This window comes from Onychostoma macrolepis, chromosome 21 (genome assembly GCF_012432095.1).
Source record: "Onychostoma macrolepis isolate SWU-2019 chromosome 21, ASM1243209v1, whole genome shotgun sequence".
Classification (NCBI taxonomy): Eukaryota; Metazoa; Chordata; class Actinopteri; order Cypriniformes; family Cyprinidae; genus Onychostoma; species Onychostoma macrolepis.
In genome coordinates, this window is record NC_081175.1 from 13,669,793 (window position 1) to 13,684,755 (window position 14,963).

Below are 14,963 nucleotides of genomic sequence, written 5' to 3' on the forward strand. Positions count from 1 at the left end.
CCATTTTAATGCATCCAGCAGCTCATTTAAGGAAAGATGTTTATTGTAACCGCAGCAGTGCTCCAGTCTTTCATTAAGCTCATATAAGTGATGTTTCAGACATTTTGATGATACAGTTCTGACGATAATTAAATTCTGCCATACAGAGGCTGAAAATGACTTTGCTTTTGTTTAAATCCTGATCAGGATCTGATTTATAACTAGATCAGCCATTAAGAAGCCCTTTCTTCATCCTATATGCCTGCTGATAAAGTAATTAATTTATTAATTAATCGTTATCTTTCCACTTTGTGCACAGCTAGAAATGAAAACCATATTAAAAATGGGACTCTTCATTACGGGTCTAATTTGATAGAGATCGCTATAATATGTCAGGCTGTTAACCACCTGTGTACTTTTTCCACAGATCTCTCTCTGGTCGTATAGTTGGAGGTGTGTGGTGGTTCTTCACTCTGATTATCATCTCCTCCTACACAGCCAACCTGGCTGCCTTCCTCACTGTGGAAAGGATGGTGTCACCCATCGAGAGTGCCGAGGATCTGGCTAAGCAAACAGAGATTGCCTATGGGACTCTTGATGGAGGATCCACCAAAGAATTCTTCAGGGTAAGAGGGAAGTACTTTACTATAATCTCAATCTGTGCAAAAATGTTGCCTTTATCAGTAACTTCATAAATTGTGCCTTAGATTTGTACCTAAAACATGCATATTAGTACTTTAAGATACCAATATTAATTCAGCCTCAAGGTATTAATATGCACCCTTTATGAGTAGATAAGGTACAAAGATGAGGGTACGACCCTGGTGAGAAGATGTTGTACCTCTGAAGAAGTCAGAAATTGAAGCTGTTATTCAATGATAATTGTCACTGCTGTAGATCAAAAATTTGAAAATGTGGAAAATACAGTAAAAACTATTGTGAAATAATGTAAATATATTTCAATTTTTTAGCAGCCATTACTCAGTCTTCAGTCTTCAGTGTCACATGATCCTTCGGAAATCATTCTAATGTACTGATTTGGTGCTCAAGAAACATTTCTTATTATTATCAATGTTGAACACAAACAATGTTGTGCTGCTTAATGTTTTTGTGAAAACTGTTATACATTTATTTCAGGATTCCTTTATTTAAATAGAATTGTAGCATTATAAATGTCTTCACTGTCATTTTGCTCAATCTGACTTCAATATATCCATCGTCAGAGATCGAAGATCGCAGTGTTTGAGAAGATGTGGTCCTACATGAAGTCTGCAGAGCCTTCTGTATTTGTGAAGACGACAGACGAAGGTGTCGTGCGGGTGAGGAAGTCCAAAGGGAAGTATGCTTATCTGCTGGAGTCCACAATGAACGAGTACATTGAGCAGCGCAAACCATGTGACACCATGAAGGTGGGAGGAAACCTGGACTCAAAGGGCTATGGGGTAGCCACACCCAAAGGATCTGCCCTGAGGTACACCTGAGCCTCCTAATAGTTCAGAAATGTTTTCTTTTTTGACAACGATTATATTCATGAAAAGTCTGAGAGTTTACACTGGAGAGATGAGTGCATTAGACAAGTTTGTAGGGTTTCTCCTGCATGTGAAACTGGGTTAGGTATCCAAAGAAGTATCCATTTAATGTTAAAAATGCACACTTCAGCTTTAAAAGTAATATAGAAATATTTTATATATATTAGATATTTTATAATATTTATTAATTTAATTGATGCATCATTAATGTTAAATTAACTAAAGTTAAATTAGACTCTCCTCTGTAACCTCTCATTTTGTGTTGACTGAGTTATAATTGTCTGTGTTTATGTTCTGTACCATCAACTCTCATCAGCAAAATTTGTACTCTTGTGTCTTATAATTCCATCATCAAGTCAAACATTTTTAATGTTTATGTGTAAATACCATGTCTCATTGTGTTTTTGCATCTCACTACATTGACTAAATGCATTCAAGTACTTCTTTTCTTTATAACCTTTATACATGAATCAGAGAACACATACTTGCAAATCATTCTGACCACAACGGCCCACAAAGCCCATTGTGTTTTTCTTTAAATGCTAAATCTGAATTTACTCAATTTAACAGTATATACACTATCCTTGCTCACCAAGGCTGCATCTATGTATTTGATCAAAATACAAAAAATAACAGTAATATTTTGAAATATCATTATAATTTTGAAATAATTGTTTTCTATTTTAATGTGTTTCAAAATGTAATTTATTCTTGTGATGGCAAAACCTATTTTCAGCAGCCATTATTCAGTCTTCAGTGTCACATGATCCTTCATAAATTATCTAATATTATGATTTGGTGCTTAAGAAACATTTCTTATTATCAATGTTGAAAATAGTTGTGCCGCTTAATATTTTTGTGTTACTGTGAAACGTTTAGTTTATTAATGCATCCTGTACACATAAAATGAGGCACACACAGATACTTAAAGGGAATTCTTTTAAACACAGTTTTTAACTTCTAGAAAACAGAGCAGTTCCAGTCTAGAGCTAATAAACGTGAATCTGAGGTTGACCATCGACCATCTTTCTCTGAAAATCTCCTCTCATGTGTTCCATTTCAGATGTTGAGATGGTCTTCCCCATCATTATCCTTCCTGACATCCTTGTTGTCTTGTGTACCCTGCAGATTTCAGATTAATGTTCATGGATGAAGTCTGGCTTTGTTTTAGTCATCCATAAGCACACCGGCCTCTTTCTCCCCCAGTCTCGAGGGGTGCAGAAAGAAGTCAGGGATTTTACCGAGACAGACGCCGTCACACGTGAGAATGGGCCGTATTAAGAACGCTCTGGGTTTGATTGCAGTGGTGGGATTCCCAAAACACGGATCGTGCAGTGTCCTTCAACCGCAACCACGGCGTAATAGATTATCCAGAGCTAATCTACAGAAATATTGACTTAATCTGGGAATCCTCTTACCGGACCACACTGTGACAAAGGGTTTAAATCCAGAGCATTGCTAATTCGTCCTGTTTCCTCGCTCACAATCCGGGTCTTGCTTGGTAAAATCTCTCATAATTTGGTCACAGTACATTTTTTTTTTTTTTACACTTTAGCGCAACACAAGACAACTAATATTACATCAACAAGCCCAGCAGAGCCAGGCACACAGTCAGATCAGTTTTATGTTCTGTTCACTTCCTCTACTACTTAATAGACTCACTTTTATTTGACACAACCTCTGCCTCGCCGTATCATATCACCAATGCTGACCCAGCTTATTTTATTATCATTTCAAGAAACCCAGTAAACCTGGCAGTGTTAAAACTGAACGAGCAGGGCCTGTTGGACAAATTGAAAAACAAATGGTGGTACGACAAGGGAGAGTGTGGCAGCGGAGGAGGTGATTCCAAGGTCAGCCCCAATATGAGCTATCCGGCGGGTAACCACCACCTTGGGGGGGTAACCGGCAACTTCAGTTAACAAACACCTCGGCTGGCATTGTACGCTATTGAAAATATTCCAACCTGAAGTGGTTTATTTAATGCGATTGGGACGTTTAAATGATTGGCGATCAATTATAACCTTGTCGTTTGAGCATCAAACTCAAAACTGTGCAAATCCGAGTGTTTCCGATCTCTTGCCGGTTACCCAAAGTGATATAGTAATACACATCTTGCCGTAGGGAGAAAGGTCACAAAGCTAGATGGAGTATTAATGCATATCACTTTGGCAGTGACAGTTTTCAAACTCTGTGACTGTGCTGTTCTTTCTTTTTTTCTTGTTTTTGTTTTCTTTTCTATTTATCTGTAGACATTTAGAACACATCAAAACGTAATTATGGGTGTATGTTTGCTTAAATGCTGAATAACATAAGATAACATGGGTAATGTTATTTATGTTATTTTCCTGGTTGAAGAATCCCCGTAAACCTAGCGGTGTTGAAACTCAATGAGCAAGCCGTCTTAGACAAACTGAAAAACAAATGGTGGTACGATAAGGGGGAGTGTGGAAGCAAGGACTCCGCCAGAAAGGTCAGTTCACTCATTGGTCCTTTCCCTCACTTTGAGATCCAGCTTTAGCGCTTTACTAAAGGCCCTGTCCTCTTCTCTCTCAGACATGTGCCACAGCCAACGCGCTGTCTCCAATCTGCCATTTACCCAGAGACTTGTGCGCTCTGTCATCATGTTGCTGTCTGGCCCTTATTACTTCCCACATTACAAAATAGACGTGATGCTTGTGGTGTATTTATAGAAATAGGCAATGTGTTTTTTTTTCTTCACTCACTTCAGTGCTTCTGCATGGGCACTTGGTTCTTCGCTTGCCGCTTTTACAAATTATTGAGCTTTTCTCGCTCATTAGTTCTCATTCACTGCGTTCGTACGTATTTGTGCATAAAACTTGAGTGCAAACCTCTTCAATCATAAATCATGCATTCATCAATAAGTTCATGCACTTAAGGATAAAAGTTTGAGGATAAAACCAATCTTTGAAATCTTATGTATGTAAAAATCTGACTCTGAATTCAACTGTTATATTATATTATATTATATTATATTATATTATATTATATTATATTATATTATATTATATTATATTATACTGTGACCCTTTATTATATATTATATTTTACTATATAAGTGTGTGTGTGTGTGTGTGTGTGTGTGTGTGTGTACATTTTTTGGTAACACTTTACTTAAAGCCTTTATATATAATGCATTATAAAAGTAGTTTTAATGCATTAATTATGCCTTTTATATGATATACCTAAGGTGCATTACAAGTATCCATAATGTACATTGTAATGAATTATATCTTTTCATAAATAATTGTAACCAAATGCATTATAAGGTTTGTTTGTCGTGTTTAATGTAGTATACTTTCTAAAGGTATACCAACAAATAGATAGGTATTATAATTTATTATAACTGTGATTACAATTATTCATGAGATCCTGAAATGCATTATTAGGTGCATTTATAAGGCATAATTAATGCATTAAAAATACTTTTATAATGCATTATACATGAAGGCTGTGAGTAAAGTGTCACCTACTTTTTATAAACATAAAATGTATATAAATGTGTGCATTCAGAAAGTATATTAAAATTCTGTGTGTTGTGATGTAATTGTTTTTCTGGTAGTTACCCAAAGAGTATTTATATATATCTTGTACACCAAGATTATTTATATTTATATTTTAAATACATCTTAGCAGTTACATCTGTTTTAAACTATTAATAAGATCTATTAATACACAAAGAGGAGGATAATGAGTATTAACCTATAGTGAAAAAAAACATTAGTGTTAAATAGTAGCTAAATTATCTTGCATTACACCAGAATACTATAATTATGAATTATGCTAATTTCAGATGCATATTAACTACATTCAGTTAGTCCGGTGAATTTATATGTGAATTTATAGAAGTAAAAAGGAAAGAGAGATTCCCACCTTGCATTCTAGGTGATTTTTATCAACTCGTTTTATGGACAATGCATTTGTATACATATAAAATCAATATAATTTCAAAAATGAAAACAAACCAGTGTTGTTTGGTGTTATTTTCTCTTCATGGTATCAGCTTTCTCCTAAACTCCTCCTCATAACAACAGCGACATATAAAACCTAGAGCCATCCATCTGTCTCAGCATGAGTAAATGGCAGTCTGGAGAGAAAAGTGTTGCTATGAAATGCCCTCTAACTGGATTGCTCTTCCCCTTAAGAGTCCTTCAATGCTGTCTCTGTCCAAAGACAATGTGCATGCCAGTGGATGAGACCTCAATACGGTCGCCAAACAGATGCATGTCATTGACTCCCACCACCCCTGACATGACGTCTCTGCCACCAGAGACAGAGAGAGATGCCAAAGGCTCTCAGTCATGACCTTTGGACGAGAAACCTTAAAACACAGAATCAAGAAATTTTATAAACAAGACCTGCATGGTTATATATAGTGGTGGCCAAAATTAATAGAACACTAGTATTTTCACCAGCTAAAAAATGGTTTTAAGTCAGTTATTTGTCTCTTCTGCTGTAGTGTGTCAGTAGGAAATATCAGATTACATTTTCAAACATTCATTTTACTTGTAATAATCCGGTGAGATTTTTGTTTGCACAAAGAGTCTGACAACAGCCAGTGCTCCACACAGAGATCTGATCTCATCATCATCCAGACAACGTCTCCAAGACGCTATAAGAGACCTTCCTGCAAAGCCACCTGAAAAACTATGCACAAGTGCACCTAGGGATAAAGCCGCTTTAAACACAAAAGATGGTCACACCAAATGTTGATTTAATTTAGTTATTGATAAAGAAAATCTATTTATGACATTATTTTTGACAGCATTTTACACAAGTGCCTAAAACTGTAGTACTGTAGCGTTGCAGGTAGGTTTCTTGAAGCATCTTGGAGACGTTGCCTCAGTTCTTCTGGATTTAGTCTGTCTCAGTTTGTTCTGTTTCTTCGTGTCATTCCAGACAGACTGGAAGATGTTGAGATCAGATCTCTGTGTGGATAACTGCTGTTGTCCAAATCTCACTGGATTATTACAATTAATGGCAAAATGAATGTTTGGAAATGTAAACTGATATTTCCTACTGACGCATTACAGCAAAAGATAGAAATAACTAATTTAAAACCATTTTTAGCTGGTGAAAATATTAGTGTTCTAATAATTTTGACCACCACTGTACCTGCATGGTTTAAATAAAGTACTATATATTTTATATAGAGGTATAGAAATAGTTAAACTGTAAAAAGAGTTTTATTGATTTTGATTGATTGATACATTTTTTTTTTTTTTTATAAAATATTATTTTTGTATATTTATAATGCTTTGATAAACATTAAACCACTATGCAGAGACAGCCAGAATTTACCGAAAGATTAATGTTTGTTCCAAGCTTGCAACTGATGCATGCATTTGCATGATTTAGGCAGTTCTTTTTTATTGCTGAGTCATTTTATATACTGCGACAGAATGAATATTATGAGTTATCAGTTTAAATATATAGTGAATGAATAAGTATCTAGATTTTGTTTATGTGCACATTATGTCTTAGATCTGTAAATATCATTTTGTGTTTATTGAGTAGCTGTGCTAGAAAGAGATAATGTATGTTTGTTGCTCTCCTTTAGATGTGTTTGTGTGACGGATCTCAGTGCAAGTGTTTGATTGTCGTCTCTGCTCTGCAGGATAAGACCAGCGCTCTGAGCCTCAGTAATGTGGCTGGAGTTTTCTACATTCTGATTGGTGGGCTTGGGCTGGCCATGCTGGTGGCCCTGGTTGAGTTCTGTTACAAATCAAGAATCGAGTCTCGAAGGATGAAGGTGTGTAAAAACCATGATAATCCACCCTGTTCGGCATCTACAGCCCAGTATAGTGCAATATTTAGATCTGTCCACATTTAATTATGGGCTTTGTGTTTGGCACTTATAATGTTTTATAACTGTTATCGTATACTGACCTCACTTCCTCTGGGGGATCTGGCAGAGGAACGTGTTGGCATTTAAGATGTAATTGTGGGTGGGTGTAAACATCATACCACCCACTGCGCCTCTCTCTAATCCTGGAGCGCATTGCTCTAGAACGCTTACAAAATTAAGAAGAATACAGTGACTTATATAGATTTAATTACCCACAAACCCATGTGGTGACTCATAATTTTCATTTAAGGTCCTTCAAAGGAAAATCTGAGAAGTAATTTTTAAGACATGGTTTATGAAACACATGGTGTTGCCTAAATATATTTTTCAGACAGCATCCAGGAACAGCAATTTTAAAATGTAATAGATTACCATGATTACTTTCCACATGAAATGACTTAGGTACAGTTTCCTTTCATGTGTTGACATTTTTTATTAAAACAGGACGTTTGGGAGTGGAACGCATCAAAATAGACCTAAAAAAAATTAGTGTCAGTGTGGTATAGTGTTGTTTTTGGATCGTTAATTTTCATTGTATGGACAAAAACATACATGTTTTGCAGAAGAAAAAAAGCCATACAGGTTCGGAACAACATGAGGGTTAATAATAACAAAATGTTAATTTTCAGTAATAGATCACCCTAAAAATTAAAATGTGCAGAACATTTTCTCACCTTCAGGCTATCCAAGATGTAGATGAGCTTGTTTCTTTATCGGAAATTTAGCTTTAGATCACTTGTTCATCAGTGGATCCTCTGGAGTGAATGGGTGCCGTCAGAATGAGAGTCCAAACAGCTGATAAAAACATCTAAATAAAGTGTTATATAATCCATCTCCTGTTGTCCTCTCACATCAAAATCCACTGGCATTTTTGTTTAGAATTGTTTTGGACACTTTACGCTTGTAAACATTGCTTGATCTGTACGTATTTCTCTCCTGATTCAGAAAAGATGACTTTTCACATGAGAAAACAATAATATGGATAGAGAACTCATCTGAAGTTAAAAATGTCATGATGGATTTTTTTATTATAAACTTGCAGCTTTTTGCTTCACAAAAACTGATGGACTGGAGTTGAGCTGATTACTTGTGGATTATTGATGTTTTTATCAGCTGTTTGAACTGTCATTCTGATGGCACCCATTCACTCCAGAGGATCCACTGTGAGCAAGTGTAATGCTAAATTTTTCAGAATCTAATGAAGAAACAAACTCATTTACAACTTGGATAGCCTGAGGGTGAGTAAATATTTAGCAGATGTTCATTTTTGTGTGAACTTTTACTTTAAAGGTGCCATAGAATGCATTGATACAATATTTTAAATTGTTCTCTGATATCTACATAGAAGGTATGTGGCTTAGGTAAGGGCAAAGGGCAAATCTCCAGAAACGGTTTTGCATGTCCATTTTAAACCCTAGGATTTGTTCCTAGAACGAAATGGTCTGTTATTACATTACTTGGAAGGGTCATGAATAATAATGTTGAGCTCTGCTCTGATTGGCTGTTTCACAGTGAGGCTCATTTCAGTAGCTCACACAGCAGGAAGGAAACACAGGGAAAATATATATTTCAATACTTTCTCGCGCAGTTATATCGTTGGGTTATTATACTGTAAATAAAATGTGGGCATCAGGGAGCTGCTATTAATATGCGGGGCATTGAAACTGCTTTCGAATGCACGATCGCTTTTTAGTTTCACTTTTGAGATTTGCGATCGCAAGTACTCCGTTTATACTATGGAGCGGCAGTACTTACCACACATTTTACAAGATCAGATGCTTGTCAGTGATGCTCAAGATCTGTAAATCATTCGCCATCATCCTCAGTCATCTCTCCTTACTCTGTTTATATGGTAAGTGAAATCTTATGTACTGTAATGTAACAGGCTACCCCTAGCAAGAAGCTAACCATGTCCCTTTAGTGGCTCGCATTTTATTAGAATGCGTTATTTGTTTTCCGTGCCTTTCTGAATACAGACACCAACCCATCCCTGCACTTCACATCCCCTGCACGGTTCGGCTGGCAGCTGGCGTAGAACATGGGCGGGTATATGCAAATGTTGGGGCCGTAAACATTAATGATCCCGACTGTAACGTCACAGTCGGTGTTATGTTCTGATTTGCCTATTTTTCAGTGGTCTTTTGCATTCATGAGATTTACATAAGAAGGAGGAAACAATGGTGTTTGAGGCTCAGGGTATGTCATTTCCATGTACAGAACTCTTATTATTCAACTATGCCAAGGTAAATAGTTTTCCATTCTATGGCACCTTTAAATATTTTTACCATGTATTTTGCGTCATGCCATCTTCTTCAGCGACATGCCACTATTCTCTCTTCATTCTTCAAGTGTTAAGACATTACAATCACAGAACAGCCACATTTAGAATATCACAGCAACAAATCGTTGTTGCTTGCAGGCCAATTAGTCTGCATCAGCCCGAGCAACATAATCCCCAGCAATCCACTGAAGTGTGCTGGATTTAAATCATTTATTCGTCAAGGATGTACAAGCCAACATCCACATCATTAGCTCCAGTTTCAAGCCTACAGGGTTTCATTATGTAAAATTGCTACATGAGAGAGTGGCTCCAAGTTAGTGTGGCACTGGTCTCGTCATTGCTGCACTTGATGGCTGTTATTTTTCACCATTTCTTATCATGAATCATTGCCCGCACTGGCTGGAGCAAATGCTCAGATCAAATGAAATGCGTTTATGCGTAATTGAGGTCAGAGCTGGCACGAACGGTTAGCCGGCTTCAAAACTGCACCGCATGTGCACCGTTTTGCCGTTTGTGCTGCAATGCCTGCACAGTGTGCTGTCTGAGCAGCTTCTATGTGTTTTTTTTTCTCCTAGCAAATCATTGATGCGGCCATGCTCAGCTCCACACTGACTAGGATGGGCAGCGGAGGTGAGAACGGACGCGTGATGGCCCATGACTTCCCCAAAGCGGCACAGACTCTGCCATGTATGGGCCAGGCAGCCGCCATGGGCCTCAGCACCACTGGGATGTAAACAGCCATCAGAGATCAGGGGACATCAGCAGACCGATGGAAAGAGTGGGAGAGGACATGAGAGACACTGCAGCGTACAGCTCACCTGCCACTGAAGTACTGCCAAATGGATTCATCGACACACTCTGGGCTCCAAATCAAATTAGATAAGGAGGGAGGAAAATCACTTTTCTAATATTAAGATGTGTTTTTATTTTTATTTTTTTTTGGAACTTCTCCGGTGCAATAAGGAGATCATGTGTGAGGTGTTTTTGTATGAAGCATAATTTTTGACAAAACTGAGAGGTTTCCCTCAATCTCATGAATTACTGACAAGTGAACTGCAGTGTTTCCCCCTAAATTTCCAGTTGTGCTCATTTTATTCTTTTCATCTGCCTTATGATATATCTTTGACACACATCTCTGTTTGAGGAACATTATTCTTTATTCATAGTTACATCATTATTTATCAAATAGTTAAATTAATAGTTTACCCAAAAATGAAAATTTGCTGTCTGATTTGTACTGTGGATGAGTATGTTTCTTCATGGGAACAAATTCTGAAAAATTTAGTATCACTCACCAGTGGATCCTTTGCAGTGAATGGGTGCCGTCAGAATGAGAGTTCAAACAGCTGATTAAAAATATCAGACTCCAGTCCATTAGTTAATGTCTTGTGAAGTGAAAAGCTGTATTAAGTGATGGACCGGAGTCGTGTGGATTACTTGTGGATGATGGCACCCATTCACTGCAAAGGATCCATTGATGGACAAGTGATGCAATACTAAATTTCTTCAAATTTGTTCTGATGAAGAAACAAACTCTTCTACATGTTGGATAGCCTGAGGGTGAGTATATATTTATCAAATTTTTGGGTGAAACTGTTCCTTTAAGGTGAAGTGTGTAGAATTCTGTGCCAGAATTGCAAAAATAATGACCTCTGTCTGACATTGGTAAGACAAACTGTCCTTTCATTTTTGGATCAACTATACTTTTAGCATTGAAAAAGTTATACACTTCACCTTTAAGAAACAATTCCGAATGAAATTAAATGTTTGTTTGATGTCATCCCATGAAAAGCTAGGAAGTGTGTCAGACTCATTGCACAGTCTACAAATGTCTTCCTTTCCAACCAGTTTGATTGGCAAGCCTTTCTAGGGAAGGTAACTCACTTCCATAGGTTTGGAGAGGCTGATGACCAGTCCTGTCATTGTTACCGCTGTACCTCACAGTCTCACCCTTCACTTACGAACACTTTGGATCAATCACCAATTTCCCGTCCATGCTGCTCGATAGAGTCTGAGAGTTAAAGATGTCAGAGAGAGGGAAAAGTGGGTATAGGATACGCAGCTCCACGTTTTGTGTTACTGTTTTGCCACTTCCATTCTGTCTTCCTTTCTTGGTTTACATGACATTTTTCTGTTGAAGTAGCTCATGATATGTATAGTACACCATTCCCACACTCAACCGCTAATGATGTCGGTGTACACAGATGCAACAGTATCAACAAATTCAAGGGCAGCATGAGCACCCAGGATGAGCACCGTTGACTTAGAAGCCTAAAACTTATGTTTGTAATATTGTCATTGTAATAACAGTTGAAATATTGTCGTGTAAACACCAATTCCATGCAAAGTATTTTATGGAAATCTGCCTAATAGCTGATACACGGACAACAACATGAATTGCTCATGCTGTGAGATTAATAGGTTGATTTAATAGCCTGACTCTAACAGTCCATTTGAGAGAAACAAAGCTCGGTGGCGATGGCTTGTTTGCTTCGGTCGTTGCTTTATGCCGTAATAAAATGAGCCCACTTTTGGATACATAGACAGGCAACAAATGATGATATTCAAAACCTATTGAATCTTAAACTAAGACTCGCTTTTGGAATTTCGAGGTGCCACATCTGGCCTTGTGCTTCTCAACCAGACTGGATGCGCTGATTCAAGCACAGAACGGGATTTGAGGTGGAAGATCACAACAGAAGAGATGAACTCTAATGGACTGATCATCAGAAATGATAAATGAGCACAGAGGTAAAACTGAATGTCAATACTCTAAGCACAAGATCTTCATTCAGCCATTCAGGAGAACTTTCTCTGTCGGGAGCTTTTCTCTCTTTGTATCCTTCCTCAATACTTTGCCATTGGACCTTCAGCGGTTATACATCTTCTGTCCCTTTTATTGCCAATTCCATTTGTACAAATAGAGAGAATCAACCATAACATGACGTGGAACATTTGTGCTGACAAACGGTGCTTTGTGGCCTTTGTTTTCCATTCGATGGGTTATTTGTTTTGTTTATTTATATTTTGAATTATTTCTGGTCTTGTATTTAAAGTGAAATTCTGTATTTAGATGTTTCTTTGGTTGGTTTTGCACTTCTAGTCTTAAATAGGGCTGTCAATCGATTAAACATTTTAATCGAATGAATCACGATATACTGATTAATTAGTCAAATTAATTACATACTGTATAACCATGTTTCCTGAGAAAAAAATAAAACCAATTTAAAATGAATTTATTAATTAATCATTTAAAAATACAACATTATTGTGGCATGACGGCTTTAAATACACAATGTGATTTATATATATTGTCAGTATATTGTTTTTTTCATATGACTGAACTCGTCACTCGTCAAACTGTCTGAGGAAGTTTTCTGTTACTGTTTTTCAGCATTGTGTTAATTTTATTATTGCTTATTTTGTTTAATCAGTAAAACATATTACCTTGACAGCCCTATACTTCAGCCCTCCTCTTTTTCACATTCACCTCACAAAATACCTTTTAAAAACAGCAGCAAGATGTAACAGCAAGAAATCAACGTGTTGACAAGGAGTATTCAGAAATAAACATTTTCTTACTGAACGCTTTTCTGCTTTTTGACGTGTGTCTATTCTCTTTGTCGCTCTCTGTTCTTAACTAGTTGACATTTGCATTTGTTTTATGAATGAATGATGCCAAATCTAGAGTCAAGTCATCTACCTCTTCTGTTTCTTCTCATCAGATGAATTCGTGTCCACGACTGAGCTGCACTGATACAGAACATCTTGTTTGAGCTCTGTTGGCTCTCAGAGTGCTGTATTGATCTCGATAAATGCCACATTTGTTCTCTTCCTTCTGTTTCCCCCATAGGCCTGGCCTTTCACTCACTCACTTCCAGCAGAGGAATAGCTCACGCTCAAGACATAGAAAGTGCCAGAGGCTTTTGTGCATTTGCAAAGTGTTCAGAAATTCAGCACTATCTGAACTCGGCTAATTGTGTGCCTACAGGTATACATTCATCTCTGAGAGCTGAAGCTGAGAAGTTTTGTATTTAGGGTTATATTGAGGTGCCTAAATTTAAGACCCAGCTTAAATTGCAGTTCTGTTCGGTGACATTAAAGGGTAGTTCATCCAAAAATGAAAATTCTGTCATCATTTACTCACCCTCAAGTTGTATGAATTTCTTTCTTCTGTTGAACACAAAAGAAGATATTTTGAATTTGAAGAATATTGGTAACCGAACAGTTGCTGGTAGCCAGCAATTGTTTGGTTACCAACATTCTCATGTTTGTCAAAAGTAAGATAAAAGGCTTATGAATACTTAGAGCTACATGCCAGAAATAATTTGGGTAATTTATACCGAACACATTCTGCAGCAGAGTGATTCACTGTTTGCTAAAAAGAAAAACTTTAAAAACAGCTACTTCTGATTTGCAGCTTCAATCTTTTGTGATCTGCCACCTATACTCATTCTTGTTCCTCCTTTCAAATAAAAACAATGTTACATTACATTATATTATATTATATTATATTTTAAATTACAATATTAAGGCAAGATAAAGTACCTTATACCCCAGATATACACTATATTGCCAAAAGTATTGGACACCCCCTTCTAATGAACAGGTTTAATTACTTCAGTAATTTCCATGAGTACACATCTTAATGTTTAAGCATATAATGATATTCTAGGGAATTGTGTGCTTCTAATTTTATAGCAACGGTTTGGATAGGACACTTTTCTATTCTAACATGACAATGCCTCTGTGGAAAAGGCAAGGTTCAAAAAGAAATGATTGAAAGCCAAGTCCTAATCCAAGCTGAACACCTCTGGTGTGACTTTAAATGCAGACCTTGAGCCAAAAACTCATCACCAAACACCAATGACTTGTACATACACTATATGGACAAAAGTAGGCCTATTGGGACACCCCTTTTTAGAACAGAATAAGTGAAGTGAAGCCTTTTATTGTCACAGGACAGTATAGAGATGAAAGGAAGCTAAGTGGGAGAGAGGGGGATGGAATTGGGAATGGTCCTCGAGCCGGGATTCGAACTTGGGACAGCCCACGAGGCTATTGATGCCGATGGCAGTTCAGTTATTATTAATAATCATTTTATCTGAGATGCACGTAATGAGTGTAAAAGCTATAGCAACATTTCATGGTTTAAAAGCCATTTTAAATGTCTGCATCACAAGGAAGCAACACCAAAGTCAGATCTGACTGAAACCTCACTCAGAACTTCATCATTCCGTAAGCCAAAAAAAAAAAAAAAAAAACATACCATTTTTTTTTTTTTCAGTTATCCTAAAACAGTTGC

The 14,963-nt window shown here is 37.0% G+C and overlaps 1 protein-coding gene across 4 annotated transcripts in view; it reads left to right on the forward strand.

Moving 5' to 3' along the window:
• The window catches only part of gria1b (glutamate receptor, ionotropic, AMPA 1b), a 57,385-nt gene extending 43,828 nt beyond the window's left edge, over positions 1-13,557 (forward strand). Inside the window, exons 12-16 of one of the 4 annotated variants that reach the window (XR_009268011.1) lie at positions 407-605; positions 1,203-1,450; positions 3,247-3,361; positions 3,867-3,981; positions 7,147-7,278. Coding sequence is in view for 3 of the 4 variants with exons in the window: in XM_058758680.1 (XP_058614663.1) it covers positions 407-605; positions 1,203-1,450; positions 3,247-3,361; positions 7,147-7,281; positions 10,234-10,392 (856 nt within the window). In the remaining variant the exon portion in view is untranslated. Of the gene's footprint in view, positions 1-406; positions 606-1,202; positions 1,451-3,246; positions 3,362-3,866; positions 3,982-7,146; positions 7,282-10,233; positions 13,231-13,511 lie in introns of those variants that run through there. The other 3 variants (XM_058758682.1, XM_058758680.1, XM_058758681.1) reach the window with 3 other exon arrangements.
• The last annotated feature ends 1,406 nt before the right edge of the window (positions 13,558-14,963 follow it).